The 25611-nt window shown below is 43.0% G+C and overlaps 1 protein-coding gene across 1 annotated transcript; it reads right to left on the reverse strand.

The window, feature by feature from the left end:
* Positions 1-1671: 1671 nt before the first annotated feature.
* Positions 1672-25350, reverse strand: LOC134392583 (acyl-CoA (8-3)-desaturase-like). The gene is made up of 12 exons (XM_063117024.1): positions 25165-25350; positions 20442-20552; positions 19478-19675; positions 18453-18554; positions 17840-17968; positions 14368-14428; positions 12567-12640; positions 8225-8322; positions 6762-6858; positions 4873-4952; positions 4604-4729; positions 1672-1779 (listed from the first exon to the last, which is right to left on the reverse strand). The coding sequence occupies exons 2-12, from the start codon at positions 20502-20504 to the stop codon at positions 1731-1733; spliced, it is 1077 nt and encodes a 358-aa protein (XP_062973094.1). The 5' UTR covers positions 20505-20552; positions 25165-25350; the 3' UTR covers positions 1672-1730.
* Between the last annotated feature and the right edge of the window lie 261 nt (positions 25351-25611).

Raw genomic sequence — 25611 nt, forward strand, 5'->3', positions numbered from 1 at the left:
AGATTCCCTCAAACTCATTTATTTTAGTTACGCCTTTTCTCCACTTAATATTACATGTCAATTTATCATTAATGGCTATATCCCATACTTCTTTATACCATTCTTCAATAGAATATTCCCCTTGAATCTTCCAGTTCCTAGCTACCATCAATCGCGCTGCAACCAGCAAACTCGATATCAGCTCTATAGTTTCTTTTCCACACTTTATATCTTCAAATAGTGACCGCAGTGCAATCTTTGGTGTTTGTTCTATTTTCATTCCCACTATTTCTTCAATTTCTGAAAACACCATCTTCCATAATCTTTGTACATATTTGCATTGCCACCACATATGTAAATACGTTCCTTTTTCCCCACAACCTCTCCAACAATTTGCTGAATGCTGATCATTTATCTTATTCAATCTAATCGGGGTTAGGTACCACCTCCATAAAATTTTAAAATAGTTCTCCTTTATTCTCACTGATAAACTTCTCAACACTCTTTGTTTCCATAGTCCCTCCCAGCTCTGTCGCCCTATTTGTACCTTCAAATCTGATTCCCATACCATTTTCTCTGGGTTCTCTCTAAACTCCTTCTCTAACAGTAATTTATATATTTCACTCATTAACCCTTTTAAAACTATACTACCTCCTTTCCCTTTTTCCTTATTTACTATTAACTCTTCAAACTTCGTCATCTTTCTACAAACTTTATTATCTTTAATCCACTTTTTATTCCATTGCTCTAATTGCCCATATTCTAACCAAGATAATTTTTTCTCCTTTAACAATTTTTCCATATCTTCTCTTGTTTTTATATCTCTTAACCAATCCTTTAATTTCATTTTACTTTTCTCTTTTAATATTTTACATAATCTACCCTTCAGATCCTCTGGGAAATTCTTTAACATTATTATCGGTGCTAAGGGAGAGTTGCTCGGAAGCAGCTTCCCTTTAAATTTACTCCAAATTTCCCATTGAGTCCTCAGGAGTGGATTATCTATACTTCCAACCCACTTTCTCCCTCCATCTTTAAAAAAGACATTGTCCAAGTTCATCTCTACGTTACTTATAGTTTTTTCCTCCATCCAATATAAATCTCCTACTCCTATAATTGCTTCTACGATATGTCTTAATCTATTTGCTACGTAGTATAATTTTATATTTGGGAGACCCAATCCACCCTTTTTTTGGCTTAGATACCAATTATTTTTATTCACTCTTGCTCTCTTTTCTCCGTTACAATATTTATTAATAATATTTTGCCAACTTTTTATCTCAGTTTCTGATATTTTTATTGGTAACATCCTAAACACAAAATTAATTTTAGCTAATATCTTCATTTTTATTAAAGCTATTCTTCCAAACCAAGATAAATTTAATCTTTTATATTTCTCCAATTTCTCTAATACCTCCTTCTTTAACCTCGTTAAATTTTCCCTTTCAAGATTCTCTAGATTTTTTGTAATTTTAATTCCCAAATATTTAATCTCCTCCTTAACTTTCATTTCTATTCCCTTATGTTCCCAATCCTTTTCTTCCTTCTTAGTATAATTAAACAACATCATCTCTGATTTAGACCAATTTATTTTTAACCCTGTAATTTCCTCAAATTCCCTCAACTGATATTTAATTCTTTCTAATTTTCTTAATGTTACAAAGTCTTAAGTTACACAAACATTTGAAAAAAATGCAATGGGTGCAGCTAGTGTGCTTTATATGGTGATGCATGTGAGGAGAGCATGCTTCTTATCCATTATATGCTTTGAGCCAGATCTTGCCTGCATCCTTCAAGGAACTACAAAGAAGAGGAAAATAAAGAGCCTGGTTCATTGCTGTGAGACAGAAGTCATAGAAAGTACGTACATTTGATTCAAGAAAAGGGGAGATTTCAAGCAGTTAATTTCGAACAGAGAGCAGCAGACAGCTTGTCAATGTCAATTTCTTCTACGTACTGCTTCTCCTCCCAGGTATTCCATACCTTGTTGTTTTCTGATAGCATTACTGTTTTCTGATAGCATTACTGTTTTGTTGACCAACAGTGCCATAGTTAATGATGCCATGTTGTCAGCGCAACCAAATTTGGTGGGGAAAGGCAGGCTCTACCTCTCTCTGATGATAAGTCATGTTTCAGTGATTTTAAGAGAGAGAAGCCCTGCCCAGCGAAGGCGCACATGCTAGACAGGTCTCCAGTTGTCACTGGCACTTCCAATTAAAGAAGGATCTCAGAGAACTTGGAAGGCTGCTACCAGTTGAAATCCCACTCTGTATGGGAAAAGAACAAGGTGGGCAACTTGTGACCCTTCAGATCTTTTGGCTTACAATTCCCATCTATCCTAGACAGTATAACCAATGTTGAGGGATGTTGCCCAGCATTGTTTATGGACCAATGGTCTGGCCAATGGTCAGATTCAGTATAGGAAGCTTTGTATGAATATATATATATATAGTGTCAGAGCTTTCAGGTGAAACAGCCAATGGCACTGAGGTGTGGGTGCAAATGTTTGAATTAATGTCCCCTTGTGGCAAGTTGTAGCAGGCTGAGTAGCAATGGTTTCAGTGAAGGAAACTGGGCTTTTTGATACATCTTTACATATTGTCCTTGGACAAAACATAAGAGCAGTTCAACAATGGACCATATGGCCTGCCCTCCTGATTAGATACAAAAGAGGGCATGGATCCTGCAACTTTAACTGTTGTGATGAAGAAGGAATTTCACCAGGTACTGCATGCATACAAATGACACCTGCTGAAATTCCCTTTTCAATACAACTGTTAAAGATACAGGAGCCCTGACCCCCTTTTCATGTGGTCATCCTAATGGAGCCATTTGCCTGGAAGGGTAGTGGGCTCACCCTCATTGCAGGTCTTCAAGCAGAGACTGGACAGTGGGTGTATAGGAGGTGATGGAACTCATTGATTTATGTGGTTCTCTCATTCTTTTTCTTCACTTGCTTTCCAAACAGTTGTGGAGTGGCCACAATCCACAACTTGCCTCCTTTGAAGCAGGCCCATTGACTTTAATTGTGTTGCTGTCAAGTAAATCCCAAACATTCGGAATCTTTCAGTTATTCCAAGTGCTTTTGCCAACGTTAACAAGCTGTTCAAAATTGCATACAATTGCTAGTTTCTATCAGTAGTGTGCTAAGATGTGTGATCGGGAAGTTTGTTTTTGTGAATAACTGCACAAATGTTACGAACCTGCCAGCCAACAAGTAATACTGCATTTCCCAGTGTAACACTAGATGGTGCTCTTTACATTGTGTCCAGATACAACAGGCAGATTGCAAGAGACCTATGTAAACACAGCTACAATAGCAAGTGTTTTGGCATTCTCCAGTCTTCCTCAGTGCTTCCTTTTAACGCAGCAGTCAACATTTGGGACTCATCAAGCCAAACACAGCTCACCAGCCACGTGCAAAATAAACCCAAAGTCTTCATAGCGATGTTGGTCGAGAACAAACATTATTCTGGCAAGGCAACAACTCCCGGGGTATCTCTACAAATCTGCAAAACTCTTGTTCATTGGAAGCACGACCCAATTGCTACCAATTTTACTTATCAGTGGTTTGTATCCAAAGTTACTCTAACTTATGTCTCATTAATTTCAGTGGGTCTACTATAAGTAGTGTAGGACTGACATTGGATACATCCCCATGTTTGCGTTGTACCATAAGAAGTACGGATGCAGGGCCGTCCTCTATCACATTTCCTGCTTTAGATAGGGCCATTCTTTCAAAGAACAAGTCATAATAGTAATGACACAGGTGCAAGAGATCAAGGTAGATCCTTAATCTGAGCTAACAAGATTGTGACTTCTATCCCTTTTCCTTTTTCTGTCGTCGTTGTCATCATCAGCATCAGCATCGATGTGCTAGAGACAGCATATGAAAAAAAAAAATCCTGGGGAAATGTGTGACATGTTTTGTGACTTGTGATTTCATAGGGACTGTTTAGGGGGCTGTTAACTTACAATGTGTATGTCTTATACATGTCTACTTAGAAGCAAGTCTTCTTCTTATATATGTCTACTCAGAAATGAGTTCCATTGAGTGGGTTTAGAATTACAGACTGAATGCAGAATAGATAACCATAAATAAAAAAACAACTCTCAAATAAATGGAATATCCATTTGTGTGAATTTGTAAACTTACCATGAATCAGAGAGGTAGCCATAGGTTGAATACTACCAAGAGTTAGACTTAATCAACAGAGATCTGTACACTAATGCTCAACCCAGGAGAATGTTATGTTCTGAGACTAGACTTGAACATTTCCTAAAACAGCCTGCATTTAAACCCCCTTTCTTTACCTTGTCAACATGAATCATCATGTTTCCTTATATGATTGCACAAGGCCCCTTCTGAGGTCTTTACCCACAGTTGCTTAGTTCTGATCAGATGCAATTTGCATGCCCACAAATGTGTGTCCATCAGGGAGTGTCATCTCACCGATTCCCTCTCTCTTTTACCCTTCATGGCATAAATGGGTGAATGGTGAATTCTATTTAGTCTTCTGTTGACTTTTAGATCCGTGTGCATCCCCCAGTCCCAGATGCTTTCCCCATCCCCATTTCTCAACACATCTTCCTACCTTGATATAACTTGCGATTGGATACTTACTGCAAAATGTCCGCAAAGCCATTGAGCAGGGGCTTGCTTTGATAGTCAATGCCATGCTTGGCACACAGGGATTTAACCAAAGGGGCCACCTTCCAGAAATTGTGTCGAGGCATTGTCGGGAAAAGGCTAAGAGAGAGGGGGGTGGGAAAGAAAAGGCAAGGTGGTGATATTAGGCCCCCTTTCTTCTCGCAGGGCCTGTGGGCCTACTGGAGCAGCTACCCATCCCATATAGGGCAATTTCTCAATGGTGCGTTTACATTTGTACTCACTGGTGCTCAATTTGGAAATTCAGGTGCCCTGTCACCCAGTCATTGAAAAAAGATTGGTTCACATTGCATGTTGCCTGAATCTGATGAAAAAAGAAGAGAGAAATATGAGGGTGGTGGGTGCATGGATGCTCCATCAAACCAAGACAGTTGGAATGAATTGCGGGAGGAAATTCTCAAGCAAATTTTTCTAATTCAGAATTCTAATTTAGATTCACCTCTTTTATTTCTCTCTCTCCAGCACTGCCTGGAGGTAGAAAACCTTCTTTAAGGCTTTTAGGAAGAATATAAAACACTTTATTTTGGGAAGTTATTTCTTGAGAAATGTATCAGTACTTGTATCTATGTAGCTTAACGCTAATGCCTCTGGATAATGAGTTGGATATTAGCAGTAGGATAATTATTACAATCACCTAATTGATGTTGTACTTCTTGGCAATAAACTCCTTTGTTCAGAAGTACTATGGCTCTACCCTTGTCAGCTGGTTTAATAATAATAATGTTGGAATTACCAGCCAGGGAAGCCAGGCTTTCAATTCTCTTCTAGACAGATTGTGCCATGAGGTGCGTGAGTTGTGTTCCAATTTCAGAAGGTTTTAACAGTATTGCCTAAACCAGGGGGACTTCCGGTCCTGCATGGGCAGTGTCCACCAGTGGGGGCCTCTACTGCTTCCATTCCATGAGCAGCCAGCCCTGCCAATTCCCTTCTGCAAGCAGCACCCACCACGGGTGTAACGAAATTTAATGTTTCCAGGGGCAAGTCCCGAAATGAGTGGAAATGCTAGTTCCTGGAAAAGGGGAGGTTGGCACAAGTCCCCTATGCAAGTTCTGCTGGCCGTTCTAGAATTCCTCATTCTGAATGCCTCTGGAAGTGCTTAATCTCTATTCCACAAGCAGTGGGTGCCTCTGAAGCAGAAGGGAACTGATGGGGCTTGCTGCTCACGGGCAGTCTCCATTGGACACTGTTGTTGGACTACAGCTCTTATCATCCCTGACTATTGTCCATGCTGCCTGTGTACAACAACGTCTTGGGCCACAGGATCCCATTCCTGGCCTAAACGGTCCCCCCCCCCCAAAAAAAAAGGAGAAAAAAAAAGATGGAAAACCAATCTATCAAAGTCAAATTTGAAAAGTAGCATTATGGTGAATTCAAAATTCAGGAAGCCCAAACTGGATTCAGAAAAGATGCTTAATCTTTTCAATTTGTGTAAAGTTTCTTTTCAGCTTTGATTCCAAACTCTTAGCCTTCTTATTTCAGACTGCACCAGATCACCAAGAATGTTGGGAATGACAGGCCTCTCTTCCTTAAAAAAAAAAAAAAAAGGTGGGGGGGGAGAAAGAAAAAAGGATGGCTTGATCGTTTGGTGGAAAAGGAATGCTGGGAAACAAGATAATTAATTTCTGCCTTGGCCAGGTTCATGTTGTGAATGCTACTGTCCTGAAATGAGATCAAAAGATTACTGCTCTGCCCATCTGATGTGGATTGGAGGGTTGTTTTTTTTATAGCATCTAATAGAAATGTAACAAACAAATAAAATAAATAAATCTAGAAAAAATCAAGGACAATAAAGCCGTATCAAACTACATGTGTTCAGGCAAGTTTCTCCTTAGAAGCTCTTTATCAGATATTTGCTTACTTTCAAAGGATGGATTATAAAAAACAGAGAAACAATCATAACCCAATAGATTTCAAATAAAAAAAACCTATAAGTTAACACAACTTTCACACAGGTATATTGCAGTTTGATGTGAATCAGTTAATTATATATGTGTGAACCAGCTCACACATACGTGGACATACAACACACACACAGCCTCTGGCAAGAAATGTAATCCCCTATGCCCATCATTTTGGAGGTGGGAGAATGAAAATGAAAACAATTATTTCTTACCTGGGTAGAGACCCAGTCCATGTTACTATCATAATCAATGTGCATAGGAATATGGTTCATTTGCGATATCCATGTAAATATGATACCCTCCAGAATGCTGAGAGACAGAAAGGACAAAAAGTCAGGGCTGAAAAAGCCACCCCTCTCACAAGCTGAAGTGTCAATTCTCTCACAAGTGTCAATTCTCTGACCCACTCTTTATTTGCTAGGTTTCAAGGGGCAGTCAGGCCCACCGTATTAATGCCTTCTTGTCAAACCGGTAGCTGTCCAGCTGAGCAAGGACACACATGAGGTTGGACCCAGACTAAGTTAGTCAACTTTAGTCCCATTCAAATGAATGGGACAAGTTACTGGTGGCTAACAGAATTTAAATCAATGGGACTGAAGTGTGACTAACCTAAGAATAATCCTAATGATCAGAGTTGGGAGCGCTGATACCGGAAGCTCCAACAAATGCAAAGCCCTGGGTGGAAGGGAGAGATGACTCCTAAATTTTGTTTCTCTCCCCGCTTTCTTTCTTGGTTCTGACTTTTCTGACTGGGGCTAAGGGGAGCCCCTTCCTCTTTCCATTGGTGGGGAGGTGTGGGGTGTGCTATCTCTTGGTTATACTAGCAGGGGGACATAGCTCAGTGTGACAGAGCACATGCTTGCCCTGAAGAAGGTCTCAGGTTCAATCCCCATCTTCTTCAGGTAGGGCAAGGAAAGAATCCTGCCTAAAATCCCAGAAAGCCATTGATGCCAGTCAGTGTCGACAATACACGGCTAGATGGACCCATGGTCTGACTCGGCATAAGGCAGCTTCCCATGTTATTATGTTCTTTGTTGAACAGTTTCCTTCTCATTGGTGCTCATGGGAGAGAAATGAACTATACAGGAGTTCCAACCTCAGAGTAGTACAGGCTGTAGCCTCAAGGAGGAAGCTTACTAGGTCAGATCTCCCTCTGAAAGGGTAGACCTCTCTCTTTCCAGCCTCTTAGAGAGAGAAATCTGACAAAGCCTATGGACCCTTAGACTGTCTCCCAGGGACCATATAATTGCTCCCTTAAATTAGCCTGGATCCAACCCATTGCCTTCATTAAAAAAAATTGTGAAGAGTCTACTCAGGTTCAATACAAAGATAAAGACAAGGAAGAGAAAGCAAGAAGGTATGATTTCAAAGAAGAAATAGTTACTGAGGGCAGGGTCACACACAGAGGGACAGGGTCTGTCCCTCTGATCTCTTCTGCCTGTGGTGTTGGATCTATGATGGCTTATTCAGACATGGAAGTCGTCACTTGGTGCTACAATCATCAAAGGATGAATAGGGATGTATCAGCCCTCAATAGGAGAGCAAATGAGGAGGGTGTCCTAAAAGTAATTTCAGGAGATAGGAAAGGAATAATTTGTGACCAGGTGATAAGTGAAGAGACCAGGCAAAAAGAGCAGGGAAATCCAATGAACAATACTTGAGTAATGAACAGTACTTGAGTAGCAAGAGGAATCCCAAGGTGCCCTTCACTCCCAATACTGGCACGGAGGCAATAAAAAATCGGACAAAATGCATCACGGTCCATATTACTTCCTACGAAAGAGAAATACAGGAATGGATCAGTTATATTATCACCATCTCTTGAGCCAAGTAAACACATATTTCCAAAGAGGGTGAACACAATGCTCACACATCTTATCATGTACAGGGTAGACTGGGCATGCTGTACTTTTGAAAACCACCCAGCCTCTGCATTGGTCCATCTGCACTGCAGGAAGCATCATCTGTATTCCCAGTAAGACCAGTGTTGGCACAACATTGTGGCTGATAACAGTGGAGGTTGGTCGCTCTGAGTCGTGGGGCGGTGGTTCCACTCTGGGTTTCAGTCAGAACCAGTCAGTACTCTAAGGGAGCTATCCTATTTTGGGGATAGGATTCACATCTTGGTTAGCCCTTTTAGAGTTCTGAACGAAACCAAGAATGGATTCACTGCCCCATGGCTTGGAGTTTCCAGCTTCCACTGGGCCATAACTTCTACCTACCCATTTCCGAGTGGAAGATTTGTTCCCACAAGCCCAGCTTAGGGTTCAGACCCAAAGCCTAAGAGGTTTTGTGCAGCTCCTTAACTACACAGATGCCCTGTTCATGCCACCTGAGCAAACCCATTTTGTTTTCAAAGTGGGTCATGGAAACTATCAAGCCACGTTGTGCATGATGACCATTTCCTCAGATCAGTTCTCGATCCAGAGCAGCCTTTCCCAATCTGGCACCCTTCAGACATGTTGGATTGCAACTCCCACCATGAGCAGCCAGCTCAGAAAGGGGCAATGCTGGCCAAGGATTATGGGAGTTGTAGTCCAACACATCTGGAAGACATCATGTTGGGGAAGGTTGGTCTAGAAGTTCATATAGTTAGTGAACCTGTGAGGAACTGTGTGTAAAAACACTCCCTTGGGCATCATAAAATTGCCAGTGATATGTGCTTGTGAAAAAAGGCCTTTTGGCCATAGGCAAGTTAGGAATAAGTGGAATGCTCTATACCAGCCTTCCTCAACCTGGGGTGCTCCAGATGTGTTGGACTACAACTCCCAGAATGCCCCAGCCAGCTGGCTGGGGCATTCTGGGAGATGCAGTCCAACACATCTGGAGCGCCCCAGGTTGAGGAAGGCTGCTCTATACAGTTTAATCCATGGAAAGTTGAGATTCAAATTGAGATTGATTGAACAAAAATCAATGTTTCATGTATAAAGGACACCACAGCAGCTTGTTTAAGAGGAAGCTGGCTAGCTCTGCCAGATGTTGGAGATGTAATGAGGACAATGCCTTATTGAGGCATATGACGTGGGCGTGTCCATAGTAGCTTCTTTTTGGTTGGAGGTCATTGCTTGTAAAAATTGTGTTCTCAAAAAATCTGTAATACTAGCGGACATACATGTACTTCTAAATTACATGCTGTGATCCCCTGTGATGTGGGGATTAACAGATGGACAGCAAAAGTGGATACGGAGAGCCGTTACAGTTGCTTATACTTCAAGCTTAGAAGGAAAAAAAATACCCACGAGCTATCACTTGATGGACTGAAGGTTTTACAGCTCTTGCTACATGTGGATGTATTTCCTATAACCATCAAAGTCGTATGGATGCTTTTTTAGCTCTATGGACTACTTATGTTAACATACGTATTTGAAATGTTAATGTTAATTCTTTTTCTCCCTCTCCTTGTCTTGTCTTTTCCCCATCACCTTTTCCTTACAGCTAATGACTACTGTATATGGATATGTTTATGGTACGAAGTTCTTTGGGCTTTGCGGGGGGCGGGGCTTTTTAAAATTAGTTTATTGTTGTCATCATATAAATAAAAATATTAATTCATCTGTCAATATGGACCTGAAAATACACCCAGAGCGGATCTACACTGCGTACTGAAGGCGCTTGCGTGCACCTGCAGTGCGCCCCCAAAGCGATTGTGTAGATCCTGGAAGGAAGAGACGCAGGAAGAGGCGGAGGAGGAGGTGGCTGGGGAATCCGGCCGCGTCCTTGCCGCCACCGCTGCCCACCTCCCCACCGGCCTCCTGCTGCCGGCGAAAGAGCCACCCGGGTCGGAGAGCTTCTTCCGCTCTCCGCCCTGCCTTCTTCCGCCGAGTGGCTCCTTCGCCAGCAGCAGGAGGCCGGCGGGGAGGTGGGCGGCGGCGGCGGCAAGGACGCGGCCGGATTCCCCAGCAGCCTCTTCCTCCGCCTCTTCCTTCCAGGATCTACACAATCACTTGGGGGGCGCACTGCAGGTGCACGCAAGCACCTTCAGTACGCAGTGTAGATCCGCTCCCAGAAAACTGAGTAATCTAAAGTGGCTTTCAGGGCTTTTTCCTGCTCATCACTTTAAAACACAAATTTGTGTCGTTGCGGGGGATCTGCTTCACATATCTTTCCTCAAAGGAGCATTTACATTGCTGACAAATTATATACTTCTCTCAACATTAAGCCAAAATATTTTATTGCATGGGAAAATGTAACTCCCTATCTGCCCCTTTCTGTTCAGCTCGCACATCCACTGAGATCAGTGTTACCTGGATGATGGTTGAGTGTCACAGGACTGGGTAGAGGTATGTGACTTCTGGTGACAAGTCACTAAAGGCATCACTAACAATAGCTCCACTCCCATGGCAATATTTTTGGTGTCCCATTAAAGCGTTTTAGTCTTTTTTTCCTTAAGGTTTTAATATCTTTTGAGGCTGAGCACTTCCCTGCAGAATCTGGAAAGTGGCCAAAGTGCTTACCCAGCACAGCTTTTCCCCAACATGGTGCCCTCCAGATGCTGGCTGGGGTAGATGGCTATTGGGACTAGGGGACCTAGGTTCCTAGCCTATAGGCTGATCTAGCACTTTAGACAAAAGTGAACTAATAAATAAATAGCAAAGACCAGCAAAGCTACGCCCTGTAGTACTGTACCCTCCATTACAGACCTTTCCCCTTTTTCTTTAAAAGATGTTTTAGCGAATGCACACTTCCCCTTTCTGACATGCCATAGCACACATCTCCTCTAACATTAAAGCCATAGAGCCTTGTGAATTTCACCTGCCCAGCTGGTGACATGGACAAAATTCTACTCCAAGGGCATCACCCATTGGTTTGTTTCTTACATTTATACCGTGCTTTTCCCCTTTTGGTAAGGAATGCAAAGAAGTGTACATGATCCTGTTCCTCTCCATTTTATCCTCACAACAACCTTGTGAGGTAGGTTTAGGCTGAGAGTCAGTGACTGTTCCATAGTCTCCCAAAGAGCTTCCTGGTGGTGACTAGAAATTGAGTTTTCCAATTCCCAGTCCAGTACTCCACAGTGGCTCTCACCTAGATTAGTCTTCAGGAGGTGTGATCCACCAAAGTGAATGCAACCCTCCAGCCATGTATGGTAACCAACCAGTAGTGTGATCAAACTCCTGTTTGTGCCTGAACTGCATAATAAATAAATAAATAAATATGATGGCAGAGTGCAAAAAAGCCTGGTGGTTGTGTTCAGCTTGGAAGGTCATAAATTGTGCAGGCACCATCAGTACATATACCCTGTAGTATGAGGCCTTGATGGAGGATATACTGCTTCTTCTATTCCGTCTTGCACTGTTTCATAGAATCATAGAATAGTAGAGTTGGAAGGGGCCTAAAAGGCCATCGAGTCCAACCCCCTGCTCAGTGCAGGAATCCACCCTACAGCATCCCTGACAGATGGTTGTCCAGCTGCCTCTTGAATGCCTCTAGTGTGGGAGAGCCCACAACCTCCCTAGGTAACTGGTTCCATTGTCGTACTGCTCTAACAGTCAGGAAGTTTTTCCTGATGTCCAGCTGGATATTAGCTATCCCACCCAATTTTGTGTCATCTGCAAATTTAATAAGCATTCCCTGCACCTCCTTGTCCAAATCATTAATAAAAATGTTGAAGAGCACTGGGCCCAGGACTGAGCCCTGCAGTACCCCAATCGTTACCTCCCCCCAGTTTGAGAAGGTTCCGTTGATAAGCACTCTTTGAGTCCGATTCTGTAGCCAACTGTGAATCCACCTAATAGTTGTTCCGTCTAGCCCACTTTTAGCTAGTTTGTTAATCAGCATAAATTCCACTACTATACAAAATCCCATGGGATTCCATCTCTTGTTATTCTCACCATCTCTGTCACAAGCTGGCTTGTGCCACTATGACAGAAGGCACACGCTCCTGAAAATGTGCTATCATTTTTCATATCATCTTGGATGGGTGAAATTCTAACCCTAGAAAACACTTCATTGTGGGGAAGGACAACCCCAGCATCTTAAAGTCTGGAAAGGGCTGTGGTAATTCAAGGCATACTCACCCTCCACAGTTTGCGTTTGAACATGTAATACAATGAGTAAGCCTGAAATGTAGGTACTGTAATTGGGGGAAACACTGTAGAAGGAGACAAGAAGAGCACATCAATTAACACCAAGGTAATTACTTGGAAAACAATAAGCAACTGAGAATGTTCTGTTATCTTCTTCTTACAAGCAAGTTGACCTCTTACACTGCTGTCCGAAAATACTTGTGCCAGTACAAGTGTAATTTCAGTGTGTGATGTCACACTGGTCTATGTCAAGTACTAGAACAGCATGGGCAACATTTGGCCCCAGGGCCTTTATCCTTTCACGTGGCCTTCAGCCTAATTTCAATAGCCCCCTGGTTTGAGCTATGCTGGCTTAGGCTGATGGAAGTTCTAGCCCAAAACAGCTGGCGCGCAATGGATTGCCTAGTCGGAGTCTAATAATACAACGCTTTGTCATGTTCAGACATAAAGTTGGTGTGGAAGTACCTATGATGGCCCCAGGGAGAGGTTTCTTCTCTCTAATGAATGTAATGTGTCAAGGGTTAAAAGTTGGCTTCCCTGCCAAAGGGTGGCTACAGGTGGCTACATGCCAGATTTGCATTCCTTAATGGTGGACATCATGTGCTAGCAGACAAAGTGGAAAACTTTCGACCAATAGAGCATCGAATGTAACCTATGACTCATTGAGATTGTGCACCTTAACTTGAAAATTGAATGGAACTTAACTTGCTAATCCAGAACTGACCAATAGAAGGGTTAGAAAGAGACTAACACCCTCTTGTAGTCAGGGCCTATATATACTGTGAGATTCGTTTGTTCTGGGCGCCTCCATCTTGTGGAAACGGAGAGTGCCCCCATACTGCAGTATCAGAAGTAAATGGATTGATTAAGTGTATTCTCCAGCCTCACGTGTTTGATTGGCTATTAACATGCTGGGGAAGCGGGCCTTTAAATCCCTGATTGAGGAACAACACCTATGTTAAGTCAGAATGAGATAAGACAGCAGCAGAGAAGATTTTGAAGTATGGGGGTCACTTATGAACAGCTGTTAAACAAGATGGAGGAGATGAGAGGGCCTTTTCAGTGGTGGCTCCCCAATTATGGAATGATCTCCCCGATGAGGCTCGCCTGGCACCAACATTGATATCTTTTCAGCACCAGGTCAAGACCTTTCTCTTTTCCCAGGCATTTAACAGCATTTAACAACATATGCTAAGTTTGTTTGTTTTTAATGGACCCCAGAAATTTTGTTGTTTAAAATGATACTGTTTTATACCGTTGTTTTTAAATTTTTTGATGGTTTTAAATTTTGTATTTTTTTTTAATGTGCACTGTTTTTAACTTTTGTAAACCGCCCAGAGAGCTTCAGCTATGGGGTGGTATATAAATGTAATAAATAAATAAATGATTTCAAGCAGTAGAAATGGCAGTTGCTGATGGAAATAGGTCAAAGGCTTTCTCTAAATGAGCAATTTATAGCATGCTCATGATTGCCTACTCACAGAAGTTTGTGGGTCAATTATATGACACTGTCAACAGCCAGGACCTCTCTGGCAGTTTTCCCCAGTAATTTTAAAAATACAGAGATAATCTAATTTATGATGGAATTAATTCCACCACTAGATTGATATGAATAGGCTGCAATAGCATTCCCTTTTCAATTCAAAATCATGTGGCCTTTGTTGCTCGCTGTCTGAAAGAGCCTGTTGTGAATGTGAAAAGTTCCAAGACCTGGTAAGGGTGCATTTTTCTTTCTTTCTTTCTTAAAGTAGTGATGCCCAAAGGGATATGTGAGAAAAGCCAAAATACTCACAGATGGAAAAATACATGTGCTGATAATTGTATGGCATGTGCTTCTTCTTTTGCATCCCTAGCTGTAAAAGAAAAAGGGGACTTTCATGGAAAGTCATGAAAAGTATATAACTAATCCATTACTAAGTAATTGTGCTTTCTTAGAAACATAATTCTATAAATACCCTTCAGCTGGTCTCCCCATGAAATAAATACTTTGGATAAGGGGGATGGGGAATCAGGAAAACCTGTACACAGACTGCTGCTGTTTTGCTTTCTTTAAACACACACACGAGAAATGGGAAGGGAACTAGTTTTGGAACATTATGTCAAAATATAAAGATGTGAGAAAGGTAGAGCAATTCTAAACCCTCAGCTCTGTTGAGGCTAAATCCAGATCAGCTGGCTTGAGGGGGTTAGGATAGGGTGGGCATTTCTCTGCTGGCTGAGAGGAACTTCAGCAGCTTGAAGGGCCGGTGTCAAGGGTAGACATGGTTGGCACGGGCCCACGCCCCAGCAGGGGATCATGAACAAGTGTCCCCAGACATGCTCCTCCTCTTCACCATTGCAACATGCTTGTTCACTTGCTCCTCGCTCTGGCCTGGACTGATGGTGGTGGTGAGACTGAAGAGCAGTAGATGCCACTGCATACTGGCTTACTGGAAAGCAAGTGGTAGCAATGATGAGAAAAAGGGGGAGGAGTGTTAAGAGGGTAGGCTCATGGAGGGAATATATCCCACCCAAGGGCCCTCCAAAACCTAGAGTCGGCACTCCCAGGGTGGTGGTGGTGGTGGGCGGCTGTCTTGCAGATACCAGTAACACCAGTGGAAAACTCTGTAGCTGTAGAACTACCACCAGCAGTGTATTCCGACAGTGGTAGCCCCCCAAACATGTGATTCTCGGGATGAGTGAAGGACATGGTTGTTTTGGATCTGCTGGATCAAGAGCTACCATGTTTCATTTTTCCCACAAGGACCCAGGATTATGGACCTCAGCTGACATCAGCCTAGAACCAGTATAGGTAATCCCCCCACCCCCGGTAGGAAATGAAAAAGATCTAACAAACCTGGAAAAGTCAGCCCCCCACCTTCCCCTCCTTGGCTGGCATGAGCTGGCAGGGCTTTTGGAGTGGTGAATGATCCCCCATTTTGCTCCCCCATCCGCTTAGGAGTGCATTGTTAATCAAGGTTAACTATACAAAACTGATCCATAGCTAGAGTGACCATATGAAAAGGAGGACAAGGCTCCTGTATCTTTAACAGTTGTATTGAAAAGGGAATTTCAGCAGGTGTCATTTGTATATATGGGGAACCTGGTGAAATTTCCTCTTCATCACAACACTTAAAAGCTGCAGGTGCCCCACCCTCTTTTAAATCTGGTCACTCTAGTATAGCTCCTGCACTTTAACTAGGGTGACCATATGAAAAGGAGGAGAGGGCTCCTGTATCTTTAACAGTTGCATAGAAAAGGGAATTTCAGCAGGTGTCGTTTGTATATATGAAGAACCTGGTGAAATTTCCTCTTCATCACAACAGTTATACTGCAGTTATACTGTGACCAGATTTAAAAGAGGGCAGGGCACCTGCAGCTTTAACTGTTGTGATGAAGAGGAAATTTCTCCAGGTTCTCCATATATATAAACGACACCTGATGAAATTCCCTTTTCAATACAACTGTTAAAGATACAGGAGCCCTGTCCTCCTTTTCATATGGTCACCCTATCCATAGCTAGCAACAGCTACTACAACCTACAGGCCTCTGGGACCACGAAGGACATGTGACTTAAGGGCAAGACCTCAAATTACCAACTCCTTAATACTAAGGGAGTATCAATAAAGTACAAACTCTATCATTACACCTACATCCTTTCTAACACATTTTGTATCAATGGAGGATTCTGGAGGCATCTACATGGAGAGCTCATTGCAGTAGTCCAGTTTAGATTTAACTAAAATATATTTATCCCTATGGCCAGATTAACCGAAGTTTCCAAACCCTGTTCAAAGGCAGTTTCACAGACAGCATGTTGCAATAGTCAGTATAAGAGTTTTCCACTGTGAAGGAGCATGGGCAATATTTTGTCTGAGGCAAACAGTCACAGATGCTTAACCTCAGGCTTGGCAGCCAAAGCTGTCCCTCCTGGGGTCCCCATCTACCCTCCAGAGTTTCCCAGATAGACACGCCCTCTTTCCCCTAGCCCCACTCCTTTCCCCCAGCTACTGATTGAACAAAGGAGGCCTGGAGAATGTGCACAAATCAACAGCTTCATAGAGAATGTTGGACATTGCCTGGCCAGTATGCATAGTTGTGCAAATTCACCAGACAATGGGTAAAATCCAACATAAATCCTACTTAAAGTAGACGTACTGAAATGAATGGGGCTTAAGTTAGTTATGTCTAACTTAAATTCCTTTCATTTCAGTGGGTTTTCTCTAAATAGGACTTATGTTGATCTTTACCCTATATATGAACTATTTTAGATCAGGGGTACAGAACCTCAGGCTCGGGGGCCAAATCCAGTCCTGCCGATCTCTGGAGAACTCTCCAAAATGTAATTCAGCCCTCAGCTGAAAAAGGTTCATGGTCCCTAACCCAGGGACAGCCCTACAGCCCTAAATAGCTCCCTGTCATAAACTCTGTCTTATCTGGATTAAACTTTGACCTGCTAGCCCCCATCCTGGCCATACCCATGTTCAGGAATTCATTCAGATGTTGTGCTACTGCTCCAGGGGTTTGTTTGTTTGATTATTTATTTACAATAGTTATATACCGCTCCCCATTCAAAATTCCAGAGCGGTGTACAAGATAAACTAAAATAAAAACAGAATAAAACACTTTAAAATAGATTTTAAAAGAAGCAAAGTGAACCGTGGCTGCTCATTATGAAAGGCTTCCTGGAACAATGACGTTTTCAGGAGGCGCCAAAAGGAATACAAAGTTGGTGCCTGCCTGACCTCTAGAGGCAGTGAATTCCATAGGAAGGGGGCCACCACACTGAAGGCTCTTCCCCTGGTGGACTACAATCGAAGGATGGGTCTATGTGGAACCACTAGGAGCATGCCCTCGGATGACCTCAGTGACCGGGCAGGTTGGTAGGGGAGAAGGCACCACTCTCCAAACTGCTCTGCAAGTTCCTCCTTCTGGTTGCTTGCTTATCTGAAAGTACTCTGTGGACAAGAAAGAATCTTGCAGTATGCCACAAGATACTGTCCTACTGTGAGGCAGGACAGAGGTCACCTGGCACTATCCTCTGATACTGACCCATTTGATATAGCAACAGAACCACTGCCAAGCAGTACTCCCAACTGTCTCAGGTCCTCCAGAAGGACTTGGTGATCGATTGTAGCAAACGCAACTGAGCAGTCGAGAAGAATCACATGCCTTCTGTCCAACCAAAGCAGTTTCTGTTCTGAACCCTGTTCTGAACCTTGATTGGTATGTGTTCAAAAAACCCATCTGATTCAAGCAGTTTTGGAGCTGCCATTGCTTCTCACCTCTAAAGAGAGAGGTTTCCCTAAAGAAAACATGATGGGATGCATTACAAGGTCTGGGTCCTTCCGGAAACAGTTGGGTTTGGCATGATGTTGAGCATGGTGAAAAGACCACCAGTTGGCTGAAAGACCCTGGAGAGAAAGAAGAGAGCAGAGAATTTAGGCTACAACACTCTTCAACTTGGGGAGGGACCATAGCTTAGTGGTAGAGTGCATACTTTGCATGCTGAACACCTTAGGTTCAATCTCTGGCATCTAGCTAGCACTGGGCTAGATGGACAAATAGTTTGGCCTAGTATAAAGCAGCTTCTCATTTTCTTAAAGAAACACAGAGCCCATATCACATTTGCCATTTGCTGCTAGAAATGAACTTGCATATTTGAAATTTGCTCAGCCCTTTTCAAGCATACTACCATATTCCAAACTCCATTCCGGCCAGTGCCATTGAACAGGGCTGGGCAAAAGGTAGAACTCCAGATGGTGGGACTTCAACTCTGAGACATTGCTGCCAGTATCGCCAATGATCAGGAATACTGGAAGTTGAAGTCCCAAACAACTGGAGATCCACTTTTGTTCACTCCTGTTTTATAGAACACACTAATAATAATACACTTACCTTGAGATGGCACATCACAAACTCATGAAGAACGTGGTTCCATTTTGGATTGCTGAAGACTGAAAGGTGCCCCAAGTCATGCTGTAGCCAAAATGCCTGGGACTAAAAAAGAAGAAGAAATGGTAACTCAGAAAAGAAGGCCTTTGTCTTATGGTTCAGCTGCATCAAAATGCAGCCAGGATCTTTCCCGCCCATCTTTGTTAGGACAGCAGGACTTTTAAGTTTAGATATTTTCAGTACACCCAATGGTTGTATGAATATAAGAATTGTCAGGGTGAATTGTTTCCCCTCAGCATCTCAGGTAATCAAAAACATACTACCACTGAAGATAGCTTTTTTTGGGCAATGATAGATCTATTCCCTATGAATTTATCTGACATTCTGGGAGATATTACAGGTGAAATTACATGGATGTTACTTAATGCATTACTTCTGTTCCATTGCCTAGCAGTTATTTTTTAAAAAAGGATGGGAGGTAAATGAGACATGGGACCCAAAACCCTTCTTTTCTACATTTTCTGGGGAGCAACCAGCTATACAAAAGAGAGACTTCTGGTCCGCTTATCTAATGTTCCTACTGCAAGATTTGTCATTTTGCTGTTGAGTTGTCCCTAGCTACTGTATTTCTTCGATTGTAAGACACCATTGATTGTAAGACGCACACTAATTTCAGTACCACCAACAGAAAAAAAAAACACCCTAAGACACGCCTGCGATTCTAAGATGCACCCATTTTTAGAGATGTTTATATGGGGGGAAAAGTGCGTCTTAGAATCGAAGAAATAGGGTATTTGTGGCTTTTCAGCAATCCATGGTTCCTTCAGGAAGCACAGTTGCTTCCTTGTGGCCCATGGAAGCTGAATCTGTGGGCCAAATTGTTATGTTCATGGTGCAGAAAGTCTGTTCTGTTATTCTGGCTGAAAGATAGTTTGCTACAGGAAGACTATCAATAGGATACAGCAATAGGGATATGTAACTGTGCCTAATGAAATCTGTGCATAGACAGAAGATCGATGAAAAACTACCTGAACAATGGTAAGCAGCGTTGTGGCAATAAGGAAAGTCGTTACAGATGTCCCAAAGTACCACAAGACAAACCAGCCAGCAGCCTCCATCAGTAGGATGTGCAGAAGCATCAGAAGGAAGAAGAATTGGTTTGGCTTGAAGAGTCCCAGTTTTTCCACAGTGGACCGCAGGTCCCGGAAATCTTCTACTAGCAATTTCTGTGAAAAGATCCGTCATTGCAGCTCTGTTTGCTCTAATGATACAACATGGTTGTCTTACAGCAGCCATAGTAGCAGCAAGAACCCATGATGAACTGGATAGAGGTCTTAAAATATCATCTGCTGCCTCCCCCCGCCCCCACTTTGTTGCCGTCATCTTTCAGGGGAACACAGCCAGAAACCACACAATATTATTAGCAGCATCAGGTATTATTGGATCTGTTATTGTGAGGATAAATCTGATGATATCATTGTCAACCACTTCGAGGATCATGATGGTTGAAAAGCAGTATACAAGCATGGGGCAAAGTAAGTCCACTCTTGCCATGGGACTTCCCTATCTTCTTCTCCCCTTTAGACCCCATGCCCCCTGAATCTGTTCTAAATGTCTTCCACTCCTCCAGAGAAGATTGTGTGTGTGTGTGTGTGAGTGTGTGTGTGTGTGTGTGTGTGTTGCGGGAGAAGGAAGGAATTGCTTCCTCCCGCTAGTCTTCATAGCTGTGGGCAGGGCCTTTTTTGACATGATTTTTAAAATTCTGAAATAAAGTTGAAAATTCAGATGACAGCTTTTACCAGAAGAATAACACCTTCCCAACCCCTCCTGTGTAGGACTGCTGAAGTTTTGATGTAGGTTATTGTGACATTAATGGAAGTCCATGGATGGGAGATTCTGCAATGCTATAATTAAATGAAAATCTAAGTTTATCTTTTGCCCTGTGCTACTATACAAGCCTGCTTTGATTTGTGGATTTTAAGACAAACTTACATTTTTGGTGGGTTCAAAGCTGGGTTGATCAGGTGCCAGTTCCCCAATCAGAAGTGATTTCATGTGCTTCCTTACCAAAGTTTTGTCAACATGAAATGCTCTGAAAGGATCCTAAAGCAAAAAATAATGTAATAGCAGAAATTATTATTATTATTATTATTATTATTATTATTATTATTATTATTATCATCTGTTAGAGAAATGGAAGAGATTATTACATTTATATCTTGCCTTCCTTCAATATAACTTGTATGTCTCAAGAGATCTTCCACCCAATACCAGAAGTGCTTAGCTTCAGCTATTGAAGTCAATAGGACTAACTTCCAAGTAAATCCATTTAGGATCAGAAATGAAACTAAACATTCTGGGTCTTAGCAAGCTGAAGCGGAGAATGGAACTGTTTTCTCAGGCCATAACCAAATGTTGGCTTAGAGTGAATGAATATGAATAACATTAAGGGCTGATCTTTTCCACGTACCTGCTAGTCCTAGGTACTTTGACTGACTCTCAGCTTACTTGACTGAACTAATTGGTGTGCTTTCAAAGAAGGAAGATTATTATTAATTAGTGCTTTACATTAAACCAGCTGTTCCCAACCTGGTACCCTCCAGGTGTATTGGACTATATTCTTATAGTCCAGAGAGCTTCAGCTATTGGGCGGTATAAAAATGTAATAAATAAATAAATAAATAAATTATTGTTATATTTATTTTGTATCCCAGCTTTCCCCCCAATACTGGAACTCAAGGTGGCTTTACAAAATTAAAACATATACACAGTTAAAACATATAAATAGAAACACACAAAAGTTAAAAATATAATTTAACCATCTATTAAAACATGTAAAAGATGAAGAGGGAATTTCACCAGGTGCTGCATGCATACAAATAACACCTGCTGAAATGCCCTTTTCTGTGCAACTGTTAAAGGTACAGGAGCCCAGTCATGCTTTTCATGTGGTCACCCTAATCAAAGCCTTGTTTTGTTTGAACTGGCTTAGAGAGGAAAGTCAACTGTGGCCATGGGTCACCACCAAGCTACATGGTTTAAAGGAAGTAAGCAAACCAGTTCTCTCTGGACAACCCTTTCCAGTTTTAGCCCAGACTCATAGTAGGAGCCAGACTCCCAGATCCCAGAACATGCGTGCAGCTCTGAACCACATTGTATAGCTGGCATGTGCATGCACCATGCTCGGCCCAATAAGGAAATACAAATGGAAAGATATAGGCATGCACAAGGGGTGTGCCAGATGTGCCCAGGGACACCCTAATGCCTCAAGCAATAAGTGCTGAATGGAGGGGGTCATTGAGTAGGGATCCATAGGGGGATCCAGGGGCAGCAGGAACGGTCCTACAGGTGCCCTCCAGCTTCACCACCACCATGCTAAAAAACTGCTGCCTATGAGAGAGCACCATTGCTCCCGGCAGCAGGAGTGAAAAGGAATCGCCCTGCTGCAAGCTCTCTGCCAGGAGCTGCGCTCCCTTGGCCACTAGGCCTCTGCTGGAGCAGCTGCACCAACCAACCTCGCACCAACGGAGATGCATGTAAATGATACCAGGTGCACACCATGTCAAAACGTCAGCCATGCGGCAGGAACGGCCCTCTAGCTGCTCCGCTGCCACTGTCCCTGACAGCGCTGTTGCTCTGGGCAGCAGGAGTGGAAAGGAAACACTCTGCTGGGAACCTCTTTGCTAGGAGCCATGCTTCAAAGAGGCCAGGAGGAGGGGACACAAAGGCTAATATCGCCTCATAAGCTCTTCCTCCAGCCAGTGTCACTACAAAGCGTTACCAGGCTTAAGGAGCATCTCCTCATTCTCCCCCTCACCTGCAAAGGCCCTCCCGTGGCCAGGCAAGCCAAATGTGGAGTAGGCTATCAGTCTCTACAGTGCTTAATAAATAAATGTCCTTTATGACTGAGTACTCAATACATGTTCATGTTTAAAAATAAATAAATCCTTGGGTGCACACCCTAATGAAATGTGCTGCCCATGCCTATGGATATGCTAAGTTGTTTTAGCACCTGAGGATAACAATTTAAATCACATTGACCTTCCAAATGACATTTCAAACCGTGGCTTGCTTAGCAAACTCCAGATACTAGGTGCTCCCCACATAACAGATTACCATTTCGAACTGCCATGTGTTATCAGTGGAGGCTGCTGGCTACAACCATAGAATCATAGAATAGCAGAGTTGGAAGGGGCCTACAAGGCCATCGAGTCCAACCCCCTGCTCAATGCAAGAATCCACCCTAAAGCATCCCTGACAGATGCTTGTCCAGCTGCCTCTTGAAGGCCTTTAGTGTGGGAGAGCCCACAACCTCCCTAGGTAACTGATGGTGCTATATAAATAAATAAATAAATAAATAAATAAATAATAATAATAATAATAATTGTCACACTGCTCTAACAGTCAAGAAGTTTTTCCTGATGTCCAGCTGGAATCGGGCTTCCTTTAACTTGAGCCTGTTATTCTGTGTCCTGCACTCTGGGAGGATCGAGAAGAGATCCTGGCCCTCCTCTGTGTGACAACCTTTTAAGTATTTGAAGAGTTCTATCATGTCTCCCCTCAATCTTCTCTTCTCCAGGCTAAACATGCCCAGTTCTTTCAGCTTTGTTTCCAGACCCCTGATCATCCTGGTTGCCCTCCTCTGAACACGCTCCAGCTTGTCTGCGTCCTTCTTGAATTGTGGAGCCCAGAACTGGACGCAATACTCTAGATGAGGCCTAACCAGGGCTGAATAGAGAGGAACCAGTACCTCACGTGATTTGGAAGCTATACTTCTATTAATGCAGCCCAAAATAGCATTTGCCTTTCTTGCAGCCATATCGCACTGTTGGCTCATATTCAGCTTGTGATCTACAATAATTCCAAGATCCTTCTCGTTTGTAGTATTGCTGAGCCAAGTATCCCCCATCTTGTAACTGTGCCTTTGGTTTCTATTTCCTAAATGTAGAACTTGGCATTTATCCCTATTAAATTTCATTCTGTTGTTTTCAGCCCAGCACTCCAGCCTATCAAGATCACTTTGAAGTTTGTTTCTGTCTTCCAGGGTATTAGCTATCCCACCCAATTTTGTGTCATCTGCAAATTTGATCAGCGTTCCCTGCACCTCCTCGTCCAAATCATTAATAAAAATGTTGAAGAGCACTGGGCCCAGGACTGAGCCCTGCGGCACCCCACTCGTTGCCTCTCCCCAGTTTGAGAAGGTTCCATTGATAAGTACTCTTTGAGTCCGATTCTGTAGCCAACTGTGAATCCACCTAATAGTTGTTCCATCTAGACCACTTTTAGCTAGTTTGTTAATCAGAATGTCATGTGGTACTTTGTCAAAAGCTTTGCTGAAGTCATGATGTCCACAGCGTTCCCACGGTCCACAAGGGAGGTTACCTTATCAAAAAATGAGATCAAATTAGTCTGACAGGACTTGTTCCTGACAAATCCATGTTGGCTTCTAGTGATCACCGCATTGATTTCAAGGTGTTTACAAATTGACTTCTTTATAATCTGCTCCAGAATTTTCCCAGGGATGGATGTCAGACTGACAGGTCTGTAGTTCCCAGGTTCCTCCTTTTTGTCAGTGGGGTGATTGATTCAGACCTTGGGTAGCTCCTTTAGTGTTCTGATTGGTTCTAGGAGTGGATTCCCCACCCCGCTGATAGCAGAGACACCAGCTTCCACTGCCTTTGATTTCTCACAATTGCTTCAGCTCTCACTTTCATCGACTCCCCATTATCCAATGTCCCCTAAGCTTCAGAAGTTTCTGCAGTTTTAATATATTAAGCATCGACACCATGGGGCTTGAACATATTCTTATCTCCTGCAATTACTTACTGGACAGGAATCAGATGACAAATTAACTGTTACACAACTGAGATTTATCTCCATTCCATGAGAACGGCTGCGCTTCAGACCGTTGTGTAAAAGGTAAAGGACAGGGAACTATCCTGAAGGTCTCATTCAGGATGAAAAGTGTGGGATATAAGTAATTGCTTAAGTAAATATCAAATGAATAATTAAACTCTTACATGGTGACTGTAGCATGAATATTATAAGCAAAAACTGATATAACCCCACAAATCTGAAAAAAATGTAACAAGGATTGTTTGACTCTGCCAGTGTGACTAAACATAGCTGCTATGTACAAATGAAAGAAAACGAACAGAAAACCAAACTATTTGTAAAATAATGGGTTGCTTTTAGTAAATCCTGGAATAGTTAAATATCACCTGCAAAAGATTTATTCATGTATTTAAAATTATTGGAATATGTGTCTATGTCTGATCCAGACTTTCTGTTATATGAGTTTTTTATTTTTATTTTTAAATAGACATGACAAATTTAAATTCAAAAGGTCTATCTCCCCCCCCCCCCAAAAAAAAATTGTAATAAAATCTGGTATGTATGAACAAATCACAGTTTTGAATTGTGTATTCATAGTGATATGGAGCATCACCAACAGATGAAGTGGGCTGATTTGGAAGAAAGGAAAAACAACTGTCTGATGTCTTGACTGTGACTGAAAGAAAGAAATTTGTTGCAAGCATCCCTGGACCAATCTACCTTCATAGACAGCGGATCTCCCTCTCAGACATTTCAAACTCTACGAAGAAACACGGAAACGCCTCTTTCAGTGCTGACTTGCAAGAGGGCGCCTTCCCCGTTGCAGATAAGGGACTAACAGCTGAGCTCACACTCCACCGCCTGCCAGCCCCCTTCTCACCGTGGCGTCTTGGCCCGCGTAGCTGCAGATAACACGGGAGCCGCCCGGGTGCCTCTTGTGGAAGCGGCTAATGTCGTAGACCTTCCTGTCGATCACCAGCCATCGCTCCCGCTGTGGGTCTCCATGGCCAGTGCGGAGCCCGATCTCTTCCCAGGTGAGCCATCGCAGTGGGGGGGAGGAGGAGGACTCAGCACCACCAGGATCAGCCCCCCTCCTTCTTTCCGCGGTTCCACGCGGCCAAGGCATCTCCCTTGCAGACTGAGCGAGCGACCGAGTTGCCCCTGTCCTTTTCACACCAAAGTCCCAACGGGCAACGCCTTCTCGGCCCTCCCTTGGCTGAGACAGCTGACTAGAGGGATGCCCTCCGCCCTCCCTCCCTCCCTCCCAGGGGGCAGGTTCCACGCTGTGCTGCTTTCCGAGGAAGGGCGGAGGGTTGATTGCTCCTGC

This window comes from Elgaria multicarinata, chromosome 2 (genome assembly GCF_023053635.1).
Source record: "Elgaria multicarinata webbii isolate HBS135686 ecotype San Diego chromosome 2, rElgMul1.1.pri, whole genome shotgun sequence".
Classification (NCBI taxonomy): Eukaryota; Metazoa; Chordata; class Lepidosauria; order Squamata; family Anguidae; genus Elgaria; species Elgaria multicarinata.